The sequence below is a fragment of the Polypterus senegalus genome, chromosome 5, assembly GCF_016835505.1.
Source record: "Polypterus senegalus isolate Bchr_013 chromosome 5, ASM1683550v1, whole genome shotgun sequence".
NCBI classification, from domain to species: domain Eukaryota; kingdom Metazoa; phylum Chordata; class Cladistia; order Polypteriformes; family Polypteridae; genus Polypterus; species Polypterus senegalus.
The window spans coordinates 136237414-136255155 of NC_053158.1; the positions used below are offsets into that span (position 1 = coordinate 136237414).

Genomic DNA, 17742 nt, shown 5'->3' on the forward strand with positions numbered 1-17742 from the left:
AGCCATATTGTTTAAAGGTGCCATGCCATTTGCTGGTTCCATAAAGCAGAGATTATGTGTATATATATATCCTTAGGTTCCATCTGTGTCAGATACTGCCATGCAGTATTTTGTTATTTGAGTACTAGATACATTTTAAAACAGAAAAGCAACACACAGTGTTAGTGAAAGTTATGATAAAAAAAAAAAGAATCACTGTGAGGACCTTCATTTACTTTGAACTTTTATATGATGTTTTTTTGGACATCAGCTTTGGTTTGTCTTTTACGGTTTTCTGGTCCTGGACTGTTTAAAGGCTATGTATTTACTGGCTTCTTTTCCCACCTCCATTTCCTGGACATCTTTTTTTGGATACAAAATAACATTTCTGAACACATGTCTTGTCTCGTGTTCATAACAAAAGTGCCATGAAAATATTTTTTAAAAACACATTTTTTTAAGTAGGATACTCAGTTTGAACAGTTTAGCATACTTTCTTACCTGAACAGCCCAGAGATAGTCCAACCGTAACTTAAGGTCCAGTTGTCTAGAGTGAAGAGCCAATGCACAGAAGAACAGCAAGATTGCTAAGATAGGTTCATATCCTCGTAAGTAAAATGATCCTCCCCTTTAAAAAAAGATCATAACTACTTCAGACACATAAATGTAACCATTTTATATTATATGAAGTCTTTGCGTAGGCAAGAGTAAAGTCATTTTTATTTTCAGCTGTCACAATTAACAAATCAAACTTTCAGAAAAACAGTATATTAATATTATTAAAGGAAACAATTAATTTGTCCATTCATTTTCTGAATCCAATTTTTTCCATTACAACGTCACATTTTAGTAGAGTGTATATTAGCATTACAAGGCACAAGGAAAAAAAAAATCTTTAATGGCCACACTGACCCACTCCCTCTGTTATCTTGTATCACTTTAGAATTTCTAATTAGCTTGACTGTACCTCTAATTGATTTAAAAGGAATCAGTATAGAAATTCCGTATGGACAAAATTTGGTAAATAAGGGTAATCTGAATGTGTTTATGTTTTGTAAATGTGCAAATTCAGGTTAGGTGGCTGTTGTGAAGAAAAGTCTTAACAAAAGTTTATACAGAGTTTAAAGATGCAGCTAATAACGCATATTAAAGTATCATTATGGTGATGTGTAGCTCATACATGCCTGTTAACAGGACTGGAGTAGCCATTAAGCAAAATAAGCATGTGTTCAAGACATCAAGGGAAGCGGGGCACCACAGAAATTTCCCATTGCTGGATTTACCATGGACCATATGGTGAAAAACCACAAAATAAAGATTATTTTTTGATCTTACTGTAAGTTTTTGTTTCATATTGAAAAATACAATTTTATTATTATTGTTTATTTATTATATATATTTTAAGTTTTTGTTATTGTTTCTATTTTGAATTAGATATATATGGGGGCACCAAAATCTTTTAAGTGCTTTGGACCTCTAAAGGTCTTAATGCAGTCCTGCCATTAAACCAACTGTACTCTTTTATGATGCTATTCTGAACAGTATACTATGTCCATGTATACAAATTCTGGTCGTGATTATATGAATTTAGAGTTGTGGAAACCTGCAGTCTAACAAAGAATCACACTGTGCAAGGCAAATCAATTTAAAGTTTAACGACTTTATTGAGTTAAATTTGTCTTATTAGATATATTTACTATACACTGACAAAACCAAAAATCACCTAGAAAGAAGAGGTTAACGTTTTTGAAAAAGCCAGACACATTTACACTAACATATTTATTTAGAGCTGCCAATTAGCCTAATACACAAATAAACCTTTGAGATACTGATGAAAAAAAAGATATGAATAGAAAGCAAAACCCATGTAGACAAGGTCAGAGCAGGCAAACTCATCACAGTAACTAGGCAAGGAAAGAAATTCAGAGGTCTGCTCTACATTGTTGTGCCCCCAAAACTGAAATTGCAATATGCCTTATTGCAGAACATGACATTTCATGAGCAAACTAGCATATTCCTTTCACAATGGCTCTGGGCTCAGAAACATTGAGTGCATGAGGTAGCATCACTAATGACACTGTTACCCATCGTCTAAGCAGTTTTATACAAAATTTCTGATAGACGGATAGAGAGATGACTGGTGTAAATTTTTTGGTAGTATCACAAGTTTGTATCAGGCAAATGATAACAGGTTATCCAGAATACTGGAAAATACAGTTTTCCATTAGTATTTCTTGTAACCTACATTTGGGTAAGAGTAACTAGCACATCACACTGTTGGCTGCCTATAACAAAGTTTTAAGATCTAAATCCAACTTCTTGTTGGAATTCATCACTATAGCCTTTAAAACTTTTTTGGATTTAGATCCCTGAACAGAACTGAACAGTTTAAGAACCCAGCCATAGATAAATGTTCCTGTTTTCACTGTTGAGCCAGAGATTCTTGTTTTGTTGCTGAGCTAACTTTCCTGGACCCTTAGAAAGTAAGTGCTTGAAAAGTACTTTTGAAATGAGCCACCAGGCAGAAAAAGGTTGAAGACATACCTATGGAGACCAAAAGTTGCATCAAATTTTTATTTTTGTACTGTTTTGTTTGTACTTTGTGTTTCTCAGTTACAAGAACAATAAATAACTTTACATTCTAATACCAAATATTAACTTAAGAGTTTGTGCATTACCATTAATTAGTATAATCTAATATTTAGAATAGGGCAAGTAGTCTGAAAAATGTTTCACTAAAAGGACTAAGGGTTAAATCATTGGGATATTGCCTGTTATAATGACTCTGTCTCTGTGCCTATGCATGTGTTCTGAACAATTCTAAAATAGAATTAAAAGTTTTCACCAAAGGAATAAATTAACAAATACCTCATGAGTCAGTAGAAAGTCTTTTTTATTCAGTACAACACTAGAAGCTGAATAATCAACCATTATCCATCCATCCATTATCCAATCCGCTATATCCTAACTACAGGGTCACGGGAGTCTGCTGGAGCCAATCCCAGCCAACACAGGGCGCAAGGCAGGAAACAAACCCCGGGCAGGGCGCCAGCCCACCGCAGGGCACACATACACACCACACACCAAGCACACTAACCAACCATTAGTCTATGTCAAAATTATGGCAAAACACTAGAAGCTCTGACTTTTCAGTGTCATGAAAGTATCCTGTTTTTGCTGCTCTCCCACATATTTTAACATACTTTATTGTGACAAGATGTAGATGATAGAAATATGTTCTGACAAAAGTTAAGGTGCCACATTTCAAAAGTCAGTGTACTGAATAGTGTCAGACAAGTAAATCTTTGACCAATACCAGAAAACTCACATCCACCTGGAGGTTCATCCTGTCTTCTGCAAAAGGTGTCCTTGAGAAGTACATGTTAGGTATGCCTGTTCTTAATGAACTGTAATTCATATACTAAAGGAAGGAATTACTACAGCTAATATTTTGTGTGTACATAAATGCTATTCTAAAATGAATTTTCTATGACCTGGAAAAAAAATTACAGATGCATTTCTCCTTTTTCTTGTATTTTATTAATTTCTGTTTTGTCAGTAATGGTCAACTATACTGTATGTTAAGACCTATATGTGAAGAGTAGGGAAAGAACAATAAATAGCTTCCCGGCGGGTTTGCTTCAAACATTACCGATTCCCAAAAGATCATGTACCTATGTATCAGATGATTTTATCACAGATATTCCTCCATGAAAGGGCTAGAACACCATTTTATTTGTCATTGATAAATTGTAAAAACTTCCCTTTTAATTCCCTTCCTGTCATGATCTGTGGCCTCATATATAAACAGTGTGTATGCACAAAAAATGTTGCTTACACCCATTTCCAAACTCATCGAGATGTATAAAAACTAAATATGGCATAACGCTGCACACATTTTCACTGCAGCTTCAGACCATGCATACACATATTTCTGCTCGGTTTTGTAAACAGGCAGCAAACAGCGTAAAAGCAGCGCTACTGTTTCTGTGTGGTTTCCCTTTCTTTTTTAGAAAGAATGTTCCAACTACCATGGCTGCTTTAGCATTGTTAATCGATATTGCAAATGGGAGAATTAGAAGAGAACACAGGCCAAAGAGTACAGGCCAAAAGTTTGGACACACCTCCTCATTCAATGTGTTTTCTTTATTTTCATGACCACTTACAGCACTCCATCACTCTCCTTATAGGTCAAATAGCCCTTACACAGCCTGGAGGTGTGTTTGGGGTCATTGTCCGGTTGAAAAATAAATGATCGTCCAACTAACCTAACTTCTGCACAACACAACTGCTGGTCCCAACCCCATTGATAAAGCAAGAAATTCCACTAAATAACCCTGATAAGGCACACCTGTGAAGTGAAAACCATTTCAGGTGACTACCTGTTGAAGCTCATCGAGAGAATGCCAAGAGTGTGCAAAGCAGTAATCAGAGCAAAGGGTGGCTATTTTGAAGAAACTAGAATATAAAACATGTTTTCAGTTATTTCACCTTTTTTTGTTAAGTACATAACTCCACATGTGTTCATTCATAGTTTTAAAGCCTTCAGTGAGAATCTACCAATGTAAATGGTCATGAAAATAAAGAAAACACATTGAATGAGGAGGTGTGTCCAAACTTTTGGCTTGTACTGTATTTAGAGATCATACTGATTTCTTGTCCCATAATGTTGAATGGCTTCTAAGCCGATTTAGATTTCCAGAAGCTATCCTTTTGGAGCTGTGTGCTGAACTGGGCACAGCTTTACAATGGCAGACTTTGAGGAATTGTGCTCTACCTGTTCCGTTGCAAATTCTGTCCACTCTCTGGTTTTTAGCCACAGGAGCTTTTCAACATGAACAGTCTCACTGATCGGGTATTTCTCAGTCATCACTGAGTTGCACCATGCCAACTGTATGGGACAGTATCATCTGCTTCTCATCCAGAAATATGATTTTCTTACACTGTGGTTGAACAGGCAAACATCAAAGCGCAATTCACACCAACGTCCAGTTTTCCAAATGTAATCAGAGTGGTTGACTGCAGGCGCATTGCTATGAAGGTGCTTTCACAGAATGAATTTGATTATGTAAATAGAAAGCATTTCCACTCTATTAATGTGCAAATTATCTGTGATGTGAAAATGCGCCTCATTAATGTTGTGACGAGATGGCCTGGCTCAACTTATGATTCATTCATTCTGGTGTTGGGAACAAAGTTGATAATGGTGTTTTGTGTGAGGGCTAGCTTTTCGGTAAGATAAAAAATTTAATATTACCCCTTTGGTCAAAATTGTAAGTTATCTGTATGATGTAACCATATAACACAATTGCTTAGGTGACAATGGGTACCTGCTGAAGATATGGCTTCATCCACCCACTGACTGAACAAGATCAATGTTATAATCACTTCCACTCTCAGACTTGGGCAGTGGTAGAATGTACTATAGGGCAGCTTAAGGTCCATTAGTTTTGCCTGGATAAGACTGGTGGAGTGCAGCTCTATAATCCACAGAAAGTGTGCCGCATGGTGCAACCATGTAGTGTTTTACATAATGTGGAACACAATTGTGGCTTGCCTATACCTGAAGAGATACAGTATGACGAACCTGACCCACCAAATGATCGGCCAAATCGGACAGTGTTACAACTTCGTTTCAATGTAATTAGCAGCATGTAAAAACAGGTGCAGCATTTATTTTTAATCAGTAAATTTGATTTGTGGTCAATATTACATAGTACAGCATTTATATTCTTTAATCCCTTTCTCCATAACTCTTACAACATCCACTATTGTATTTTGTGACTCCAGAACAATGTCCGTCAGCACATGGCCAGATGGTCGTAGGGGTGTGTGTGCAGCCAGAACCTGAAGATGGACTTGGTACAGCAGCACCATCACCGCCTTGAGTTGCATCCCCACAATGGGAGTCATCTTTTGTAATATAGTTTGAAACAGAATAAACAGTAATACCTCATCTGTTGCCTGCTTGTTTATTTTATTAAACATTTAGATTATTTAAATGAGTATGTATGTGTCTCGCCAATAATTGCAACAGCTCTCTGTTCAAATGGCATGAGCCCCGAAATTCCGCTACCTCCTCCAGTGGTGTTGACACTCAGACCATGGGCTGCAATTCACCTTCTCATGTCGACTTTGATATCTGACCACTTGTTTTTTTTATTTCAGGCACTGTGCGACTTTCTGAACTTGAACTTTTGAGTGTTTCCGCCATGCTGTGCCACTCTATCAATTTCCTTTTGTGTTTGGATTCAACGGATTGGAAAATGGATGGATGGATGCTTATACCACTGCTTAAGGCACCAAATAGTAAGTTTTTCCTTGCCTCCACTTTACTGAGCAGGACCTCCATTTTCCATTGCATTTTCTGAAATTCTTCTTTTTTAAATGTGCTGTTATCATTGTCTGTTAACAAAACACTGAATGGAAGGGGCTATTCATATTGATTTGAATTGTCAAATAGATTATGTTCTTGGAGGAGTCTGGGTAGGGCTGTAGGCTTGGCATGTGTGTTAAAATTCATGTTGATTGGGATTTATAAAAGGAAAGTGTGTAGCTTACTCACAGTTTTATGCATCTGAGTTTTTTGTGTATATTGTATGCACATTTCTAGTTTTGTCCATATACCATGTTTAAGTGTGAATTCTACACAAACAGTTTTTTCCCAAAAGCCATAACTATTCTAAACTCACACATGCACTGACTATACAGTCTAACCCCCCAACCCCTGGACTTCCTTCTATCCATCAACTGTGCAATATCCAATATCTAAATGGTATTGATAATAGCTGTGCAATATCTGTATACTGCACAATATCATTACTCTCAGGGTCCAACATCCACTACTCACTGCACATGATCATTATTATTGTGCAATATTTTTTATATTATTTAAATAATGTGCAATAACCCTTATAGTTATTTATTCTTTCCATATGTATATAATGTTGCAGAACATTTGTTTATTTTTTTGTTGTGTTCTACATATATGTCTGCACTGGAGGAGCTGCTTTTAATCTCATTGTACATGTGTATAGTGACAATAAAAGCATTCTATTCTATTAAAAGCATTATACATGAGGCTCCTAGACTTTATTTTACATTTTTCAGCTTTTCCTTGGCCTCTAAAATGATCTATATATATCATTTTGGAGGTTTTAGGGGCCAAGGAATGTAATGGCATTATATTTGAAATACATTTTGCCTAAGCATCATTGTGTTTTTTTAAAGGTCTCCGTTATTGTTTGCTCTTTATGATGCATGAAGTGTTGCTGGGGTGTTGCAGTGCAGGACGACTGGCGAGTATGACGTATCATGTCATTACTGTAACCATATAAAGGTCAGAGTCATAAAGTTCTTGTCAAAGTTTGTGGATAAATCAAAACTAAATAAAACCTTCACATTATTATACTTTAAAGTGTGTCAAATATTCTGGTTTCTAACACTGTTGCTATGTTTCTCGATTTTGTCTGAAGTTCTGACCTTTATTTATTTAATTTCTGCACTCCCTTAGCTAGTTATTACACAATCAATCTTCTGAATTTTAACTGCTGTTGCCCTGCATAGTGAATATACTTCCCAAATCTAAACCTGTTCTTTGCTAGTCTAGATAATATTTTCCTTTCAGAATTTTTTTAAATTACACAATTGATTTACTTCAATTTTTCTTTAATTTTGTCTGTCTATTCACTTCACATTTTTTGAAAGATTTTCTGTTCATATTTTGGAAGAAAGATACACCTTAATTCCAGATGCCATCCAGAATTTAGTGAGTAGATTGAAAATGTCAAGAAACAGAGAAATGTTCAGGGTGAATTACTGTTGACTATTTGGTAAAATAAGATTTTGTCTCAAAAGAACATCCAAGAAAGGCAACAAATCTATTAAAACAGCTGTTGCAATTATGCATATGGCTGTAACACTCATAGACTTTAACTTTTGCTCTTGAGAATGCTCTAGACCAAGCAATGGGCTTTGCCAAGTGTAAAAACTGGCAACAATAAATAAATACTAAAGTGTCTAAAGTTTATGCTTAAAATTGCCTTCTATCGTGAAGCATTTTTTTAAAACTTCCTGGCCTCCTCTCGCCTTTTATAATGGAAATGAAGAGTGCCGAAGTGCCAACATAAAAAAAAGCCTTAAAAGTTATTGAATATGACTACTTTCAGGCAGCAATGCTTTCAGTTTAAGAAAATATGCCTTCCACATTTTTGAGGCATGCTTGTGACAAAAAAACAAAATTGGTAATACATTTTATCACAGATACTTGCTAAAAATTTCTTGAGGTAAAGATGTGTTTCCTGTTCTCTTTTCTGCACATAGTGGGCATCATTGGTGGAGTTTAGATACACTCCTAAGCCACCACCACATAAATACTAAGTTAAGAGGGCCAATCAAATTCACCATTATGCATATGCCATGGTGTTTCATGCACACACATGATTAAAAAAAATGCCGAGCAAGTGAAAAAGGCAGAGAATGTAATGCATAGAGCCAAACCATGATTAAACAGATGGAAGCTCCAGAAACCAATTATCAAAATTTATAAGGCATGCTAACTCACTCTTGCAGAAGATTGGGCAATAACTGAGAACAATGTTTTTGAATGAGTAAACTCACTGACACTGACTGATATCAATTAATCCATAAATACATGGGGAGAACAAGAAAACTCAATACAGACCCAAGCACTGTGAGGCAGGAATGGCAGCTCTGCACTTCTGCTCTGCCTTTGCTTAAGCATCTGTATTAAACTTTGCATGCATTGCACAATCTTTCTCTTGCTGGACCACTGAAGCACAAGCATGTGTGATAATTCTGGGAGGCAGCAGGCAATATCTTTGCAATATATTGAAAAGTCAAGCAAAATGATACCTTTTATTGGTTAACTAAAAAGATTACAATATGTGCATATTGTAATCTTTTTAGTTAGCCAATAAAAGGTGTCATTTTGCTTGACCTTTCACTACATTCATAATGGCTAACACGATACAACACCCTAGTACTATTTGCAATATACTGAAAGACTGTGAGTGATCATAAGTGCAACATTTATCAGTGTTTATTGTGTAGTTGTCTAAAGAACAGACACAGTCATTCACATCTAGATATTAACATTGAATAATGTCAGTAACAAAGTTATAATTACTATTGTAATTATTTCTATCATAAAAAAATCAACAAAAAATCCTCTTATATTATTAAAGATTGCAGAGTAGTTCAGTAATGGACAAATTTTGTGTAGTAAGAACTTTATTTTCTTTTGGATTTTCTTGCTACAGTAATAGAAAGGACACTCTGACACTTACCCAACCGATTTTCTGAATCCACTTATTTCCAAAATAACTATATACAAAATTGTAACTAGGAAGAGCAGAATCATTTTTGGCAATGAGGAAACACGCAGGAATATTGCAGAAGTAAGAGTCCCAACAACACAGGAAAGGAAGGCATAATGAGCTGTGTCACATGGCAACTCAGTCATTGTTTTGTTCACTCCATTGGAGTTGATGATCACTATGGAACTGCTTGAATTGGCTTTCCACTTCCAAGGCATACAGCCAAGCTAAAGAAAATCACAAAAAAGGTATGTTACTACAATTTTCATAAAAACACATTCAGATCACAACAAATAAGTTGTTAAAAATGCAACCATTATTTTTTTTTTCAAAATCACAGTACATAAGTTAAATTCAATAACACATAGTAACAAAATCTAAATTTAAATTTTAAAATTGCATCTAAATTTCCCCTTGAGATTAATAAAATTTTATCTAATCTAATCTATTATAAATTTGAGAGAATTAAAAATTACTGTTTTAACAGCTACATTTTGTCCATTATGTGATTTAAACTTGTCCAAAACATTTTCATGTGCTTTATTCAAAACAACATCAGCTGTTCAAATGTTAGTTATCTGGGTTTACCTAGGCTAGCTCCTTTCCTTTCGCATTTCCTTTCTTCAGCATTCATACTTTTACTCATGGCTTCTGTCACCAGTTCATCCATATGTTATACTGTATAATCTCCCTTAAGACCTTGTGTGTTCCATTTTCATTACTGTCTCATTTAATTCCTCCAAATACCCCAAAAATGTCATGCTTTCTTTAACTTCTCAAATTCCTTTCCAGTCCCTTATCATTGTGATATTTTGCAGTTGCACTTGTGTTTGTGGACTTCTCTAGCACCTTCAAAACCATCCAACCTCTGCTCCTTAGGGACAAGCTGACAGAGATGGGAGTAGATTCATATCTGGTAGCATGGATCGTGGACTATCTAAAAGATAGACCTCAGTATGTGCATCTCTGGAACTACAGGTCTGACATTGTGGTCAGCAACACAGGAGCGCCACAGGGGACTGTACTTTCTCCGGTCCTGTTTAGCCTATATACATCAGACTTCCAATACAACTCGGAATTCTGCCACGTACAAAAGTTTGCAGACGATATTGCTATTGTGGGCTACATCAGGAGTGGGCAGGAGGAGGAGTATAGGAACCTAATCAAGGACTTTGTTAAATTGTGCGACTCAAACCACCTACAACTGAACACCAGCAAAACCAAGGAGTTGGTGGTGGATTTTAGGAGGCCCAGGCCCCTCATGGACCCCGTGATCATCAGAGGTGACTGTGTGCAGAGGGTGAAGACCTATAAATACCTGGGAATGCAACTGGATGATAAATTGGACTGGACTGCCAATACTGATGCTCTGTGTAAGAAAGGACAGAGCCGACTATAGTTCCTTAGAAGGCTGGCGTCTTTCAACATCTGCAATAAGATGCTGCAGATGTTCTATCAGACAGTTGTGGCGAGTGCCCTCTTACACACAGTGGTGTGTGCTGGGGAGGCAGCATAAAGAAGAGGGATGCCTCAAGCCTGGACAAACTGGTGAGGAAGGCATGCTCTACTGTAGGCACGGAGCTGGACAGTTTGACATCCGTGGCAGAGCGACGGGTGCTGAGCAGGCTCCTGTAATAATGGAAAATCCACTGCATCCACTGAACAGGATCATCTCCAGACAGAGGAGCAGCTTCAGTGACAGACTGAGATCGTTCCTCCCCCACACTATGCGACTCTTCAATTCCACCCTGGAGGGTAAACGTTAATATTATGCAAAATTATTGTCTGTCTGTTATACCTTCATTGTTATCACTCTTTAATTTAATATTATTCTTTATCAGTATCCTGCTGCTGGAGTATGTGAATTTCCCCTTTTGATTAATAAAGTATCTATCTATCTATCTATCTATCTATCTATCTATCTATCTATCTATCTATCTATTAACTGCATCTCTATCCTTTCCAACTTTGTTTCATTTTCTGTGTTCGTTAGCAATTCCTTAGTCAAAATTAGGATATAACTGATCAACGCAGCCTGGGTATACTTTACTCTTTGATATAAGAGAGCCGTTTCACCTCTATTTACATTTTAGCAGGCATCTTAGTTACACAGAATGTCTCTAAATTCTCTGAAAAATCTCACTATTGATAAAGGTCTTCACACAAACTACATCATCAGCTGGCTATCCAGATCAGATATTTTTTTAAAAATATTTTACTCAGTGTCTAAAACCTACCCCTTATATTATTAGAACACCCAATTCAGAAGTCTGTACACTGAAGAGAGTAACTGCTGTTCATAATTTTTCAGTTGATCCACAATTCTTTTCAATAATAAAATAGTAAGTAATAAATGTCAAAATTATGTGTTATTAAAACCTGACATGTAAATTTAGCCTCTGCACTGGTTTATCCATAATAATTAAGATTGCTGACGTAACCTATATAAAATGTTAAAGTATATTTATTGTGAGTTGTAGCTTACACCCGACCAATATAGCAGCTATGTTATTTTCTTGATCCATTTGTGAGTATTATTATCTGTTTCTGACTCAGGTTATTTTAATTCAGGATAACCTGGTGGCTGATCTGACACTCAGAGGCACAATATAGAAACTGTGTGAAATATCACTCCATTGTAGGGCACATTGACGCCCACATCTAGATTCACTTATACAGAGCTAATTTAGAGTTTTATTATTTAGACCAATTAACCTAACTTGGCACATCTCTGGGATTTTGGAGAAAAAGAAATATCTTAGCAAAAACACACATAGTCATAGCAAGAGCATGAACGTTCCACAGAGACATTGATCATACCCTTATTGTTTTCCAGGAGAGAACCACCCCTGGACTGGAAGACAAAAGTGCAAACTACACACAGAAAAGTGCAGTATAACATGATCCAGATCTCTGGAGCAGTAAGGCAGAAGTAAAAATACAGGGTGGGGCATAAAGAACTCCCACATGCCACACTGTAGTAGAGGTAGAGAGGTTTGGTAGGTCTCATTTGGTAGGTTAGGCTCTACTGTTTTCAGTACCCATCATGAGTTGGACAACCGTTCTGTGATAGCCATGCAGAGAGCATTCTATACATGCTTTGCGCTCGGTCGAAATGCATCTGTACCAGATCGGAAAACGATTTTTTGCTATGAACTTCTAACCTTCGGGCAACAGGGTCCACACTGATAAAAAATCACCTGGCAGACCTAGGACCATTAGAATGCCAGAAAATGTGGAAGCTGTAAAAGCATCCATTCAGCAATTGCCAAGGAGTTCAGCTCGTAAGCATGCCACGCCACTTGGGATATCAAATCGGAGTTTAAGGAGGATTCTGCATGCCAATTTAAAACTGCATGCTTACAAAATGATGTTGGCTCAAGAATTTAGTGAGAGAGATCATGCCAACCGCAGAGCCCTAAGTGCGGAAATTATTGAACAGGTTCCTGCTGCAGCTGTTCTTCTGAGTAGCGATAAGGCTCACTTCCATATCAGTGGAGCTGTAAACAAGCAGAATTTTCACTACTGGGCTGAACATAATCCTCATGAACTCCATGAATGACTGCTCCACTCTCCTCACGTAACTGTTTGCTGTGCAGTTGCCGACTTTGGTGTAATTGGCCCATATTTTTTTCAGGAATTTGGTGCAACAGTAACTGTAACCTCTGACCGGTATGTTGAAATGTTGGAGACCTTTCTGTGGCCTAAACTGGATGATGTGGATACAGAACATGTGTGGTTTCAACATGACAGGGCCACAGCTCACATAGCACGATGTTCGCTCGGAGTTTTGAGGGAAATGTTCCCTGGGCATTTGAATTCTTTAAGGGGAGACGTAGTGCGGCCAGCACGGTCACCAGACTTAAGTCCATGTTACTTTTTCCTTTAGGGACACCTAAAGGAAAAAGTTTTCAAACATTATCCTCAATCTCTTAAGGATTTGAAGGACAGGATATCGACGCCATTCCACCTGAGATGACATGGAAAGTGATGGAGAACTTCCAGGAAAGTCTTCAGCAATATACTGTACATGTGACTTCTCAGTTTTTTTATTTTTAATAAATTTGCAAAAACCTCAAGTAAACTTTTTTCACGTTGTCATTATGGGGTGTTATGTGTAGAATTCTGAGAAAAAAAATGAATTTAATCCATTTTGGAATAAGGCTGTAACATAACAAAATGTGGAAAAAGTGATGCGCTGTGAATACTTTCCGGATGCACTGTATTGGCAATGACAGCCGCTATTTGTCTGATGTGATTTTTAAAACCCATTAACACAAAACTGTTTTTTGAGTACTTTTCAGAAATATATATATAAAAAAAATCGTTCATTTTATTGTTTTTTAGGTAGCTTCATTCATTTTTTATACCCCTTCAGAAATGTGGCAGATCTTTATGCCCCACCCTGTAATTGTGCTATGTATAATTCAAAAAAATAAGATTTATTTTATTTTAATTAATGGAAATCACTGTTTATTTTTACCAAACCTTTATAATATGGAGATTACAGATGTTTTAATTCTTAATTGGAATGAATGATACATAATTTCATAGAAAATTCCTTAAACATTCCGATCAATATTAAATGAAAGTACACAAAATAAACATATAGAGCATTTAAGGAGTATGATAACTTTTTTCATATTTGATATATCCACCCATTTGCCTCAATCTGCTTATTGCAATTCCATATTTTGGGAATTCAGAGCTTATCCTGGCAACATAGGACATAAGGCATTCAGCAGCCCTGGGAAAGTACTGTCACTTTTACACACTCAGTCACACTGGGTAAGTTAAACTAACATTGAAAAATTACTCTACCATTCACATCTTTTGGAAGAAAAAGAAAAAGCCAGAGAACCTGGAGAAGACCCTGTGCCAACAAAAAGAAAATTTAAACTTAGTCTACTGATGCTTCAAAGTTGAAGCACTAACCACTGATGATTATTTGCTGATTAACAGTCAAAAGAATGACACAAGTATTGGTTTTCACAAAGTCTGTTGCTTCAGTTTTTTTAGATCTTTTTGTCAGATGTTTCTATGGTATACTGAAGTATAATTACAAGAGTTTCATAAGTTTCAAAGACATTTATTGACAATTACATTAAGTTTATGCAAAGAGTCAATATTTGCAGTGTTGGCCCATTTTTTTCAAGACCTCTGCAGTTTACCCTGGCATGCTGCCAATCAACTTATGGGCCAAATCCTGACTGATGGCAGCCCATTCTTGCATAATCAATGCTTGGAATTTGTCAGAATTTGTGGGTTTTTGTTTCTCCACGCGTCTATTGAGGATTGACTACAAGTTCCCAATGGCATTTATATCTGGGGAGTATCCTGGCCATGGACTCAAAATTTCAATATTTTGTTCCCCGAGCCACTTAGTTATCACTTTTGCCTTATGGCATGGTGCTCCATCATGCGGGAAAAGGCCACCAAACTGTTCTTGCATGATTGGGGGGAAGTTGCTCTCAGGGGATGTTTTGGTACCATTCTTTGTTCATGGCTGTGTTCTTATGCAAAATTGTGAGTGAGTGCACTCTCTTGGCTGTGAAGCAACCCCACACATGCTTTACTGTTGGCATGACACAGGATTGATGGTAGCGCTCACCTTTTCTTCTCCAGACAATCTTTTCTCCGGATGCCCCAAACGATCAGAAAGGGGATTCATCAGAGAAAATTACTTTACCCCAGTCCTCAGCAATCCAATCCCTGTAACTTCTGCAGAATATTAGTCTGTCCCTGATGTTTTTCTTGGGCAGAAGTGACACCACGCCATCCTCCAAAAATCTTTGCCTCACTGTTTGTACAGATGCACTCACACCTGCCTGCTGCCATTCCTGAGCAAGCTCTGTAGCTGAATCAACTTTAGGAGACAGTCCTGGCACTTGCTGGACTTTCTTGGGCACCCTGAAGCCTTCTTCACAACAGCAGTGGAAATGTTTTTTTTTGGAATTAAGTTAATTTTCATGGCAAAGAGGGACTTTGCAATTAATTGCAATTCATCTGATCACTCTTCATAACATTTTGGAGTATGTGCAAATTGCTATCATAAAAACTGAGGCAGCAGACTTTGTGATAATTAATATTTTTGTCATTCTCAAAACGTTTGGCCAAGATTGTACAACTTTGGGAGGAAACTTCAGCAGATATGTGCAGGATATCAAAATTTCACACAAACAATAGGGTATGGGATTCATACACAGGATGCTGGATCCATGAGGTAAACAGGCTATACCAGAATTAAAAATATCACTCAGAGTATAGAATTTGATACAGAATCGTGCCCATTTGGATGTGATGTACTATATCTAAGACATCCTTCAACTGTAACAACTTTTATCAATACATATGTCACGATTGAGAACACACACTTTCTGCATATTATTAATAATCATCTAATACATATGCTACAGTTTGTATGGTTTTGGTGCTGGGTGACTGGTTTTATCATAGTCATCATTATGAGTGAAATTTCAAAGTCAGTGCAAACGACTGTCACTCATAACTTCGTCAAAAATGAATGACTGCAACAACTGGTTTGTGTACCAATGTTATCTCTGGGCGGGTTTACCCACTACACCTTGCAGTATCAGTAAACAGAAAAGCACCCACATGTCATCTGTAGCGACAGATGCCAGCAGCTACAACAAGCAAATTGTTTACTGTGACTTTTCTAACACTGCTCAGCCTAGAGGTTCATTTCAACAGCTATTTTTTTCTACCACACTATCATCAACAAATTGTACATTATCCAAATAATTATGATTAGGACACACCTTTAGATTGGGCAACGAGGAGGTGCAGTACTAAACATGAACATCGCTGAAACTTGAAGGTCAGTATCTGCTGAACTGGTGTTAATTTCACTGTCCATGTCAATATCTGATGACCAGTTCACATTGTCATCACTATCGCTTGATTCAAGCAATGGTTCAGTTTCAGTTTAATTTAAAAACATACTTTACGTCTTCTTGTATGTTGTTATATTTTTGTTTAGAGACTCCACCCCTCTCATAAACTGACAGAAAGCAAAGAAATATTAATGATTTTTTGCAGCATGATATTTATTCTGCTGTCATCTAGTGGATGAAATCCATCCTGAGAATTTTTTTGGGCATAACATTATAAAGATCAAATTTAAATCTCCCCAAGTGTGACTCAAAAATAAATATTTTTGCATACAGTTCCGGGCCTGAGTCACACTCGGGGAGAACGCCAAGGAGCTTAAGAGACTGCATGTCATAATTAATAATAAAATAAGAAATAACTCAAAAGATCTGAGATAAACTAATGACAATAAAATAAGGCATTTAAAATGAAAACTGTGGAACACAAAAAAGGATGATCTTAAGCAGGAAAAAACATAGGCCACAGAAATTTAAGCAAAAAACTGCATAATCATCCCAAAAAACACATTCTCCTCTTCAGTAACCACTAGTGTATTCAGAAACTATACATCTCTAAAATGCCTCAGGACAGATTTCACTTCTGATCCCTTTTGTTCTTTGACCTTTTACTATTTTTTCACATCGTTTAGGAGTAATTTGACCTGAGTTCATGTATTTACAGATATGCCAAAATGGCTATTATTAACTTGATTTTTTTCTTCTCAGTTTAACACTGTTACTGTTACATTATTATATAAATTGAATAAATAATTCAGAGCAAATAAGTTATGTCCTGCCTGCTGCCACAGTCCATCTCTAGCAGTTTTTAATATCTAGAAATTCACATTTTCTTTGTGTTGACTGGCCATGCTATGTTGACATTTTTACCAGCTTCATTCAGTAAAATCAATTTTACAATATGATACACTGAAAAGAACTACAGGTCATCATGTTCAGTCAATATGTTTAGAAGTAATAGCTCATAAATGAACTAAGGTACTGCTGGTGCACTGTTAGTCTGAAACTAAAGCTACATTCTCTGTCAATGTTTCTAAATAATTTCTGACTGTGTGAATGATACTATTACAAACACTTTTACAAAAAATAAGTGCCTTGTTTTTTCTTTTCTTTTTTTCTGTTAATATTTACTATATATATATATATATTTACCAGGTCTGTATTAGAAGAAAACACAGTTATAGTATATTAGAATTTTATAGAAATATTTACTAAGTTGGCTATTTTTAGACAAAAGCATTCTGTATTTGTTGTCCGTAAGGATACTTTATAATCAGACCCACATATTGTGTGCATACCAAGAGGGAAATTCCCACAAGATCTGAAGTACTGGCTCAGAAAAGTAGGTCTCCAGTTACAGTAGTTGTAAATAATAATTGTCGCATAGAACACATAGGAATGTATAAAAGTATAGTACCTTTAAAATATTACTGCGTCATATCTGCTGTGTATTTCCCAAATCATTTCAAATTAAAGCCAGCTGAGCAATAATTTAAATCAGTAATACAAGTTATGCT

The 17742-nt window shown here is 36.5% G+C and overlaps 1 protein-coding gene across 1 annotated transcript in view; it reads right to left on the reverse strand.

The window, feature by feature from the left end:
* LOC120529518 (adenylate cyclase type 1-like) overlaps positions 1–17742 on the reverse strand; it is a 557890-nt gene that overhangs the window by 86662 nt on the left and 453486 nt on the right. Inside the window, exons 13-14 of the mRNA XM_039753390.1 lie at positions 9288–9544; positions 481–607 (exon numbers count right to left, since the gene is read on the reverse strand). Of these exons, the coding sequence (XP_039609324.1) occupies positions 481–607; positions 9288–9544 (384 nt within the window). The remainder of the gene's footprint in view (positions 1–480; positions 608–9287; positions 9545–17742) is intronic.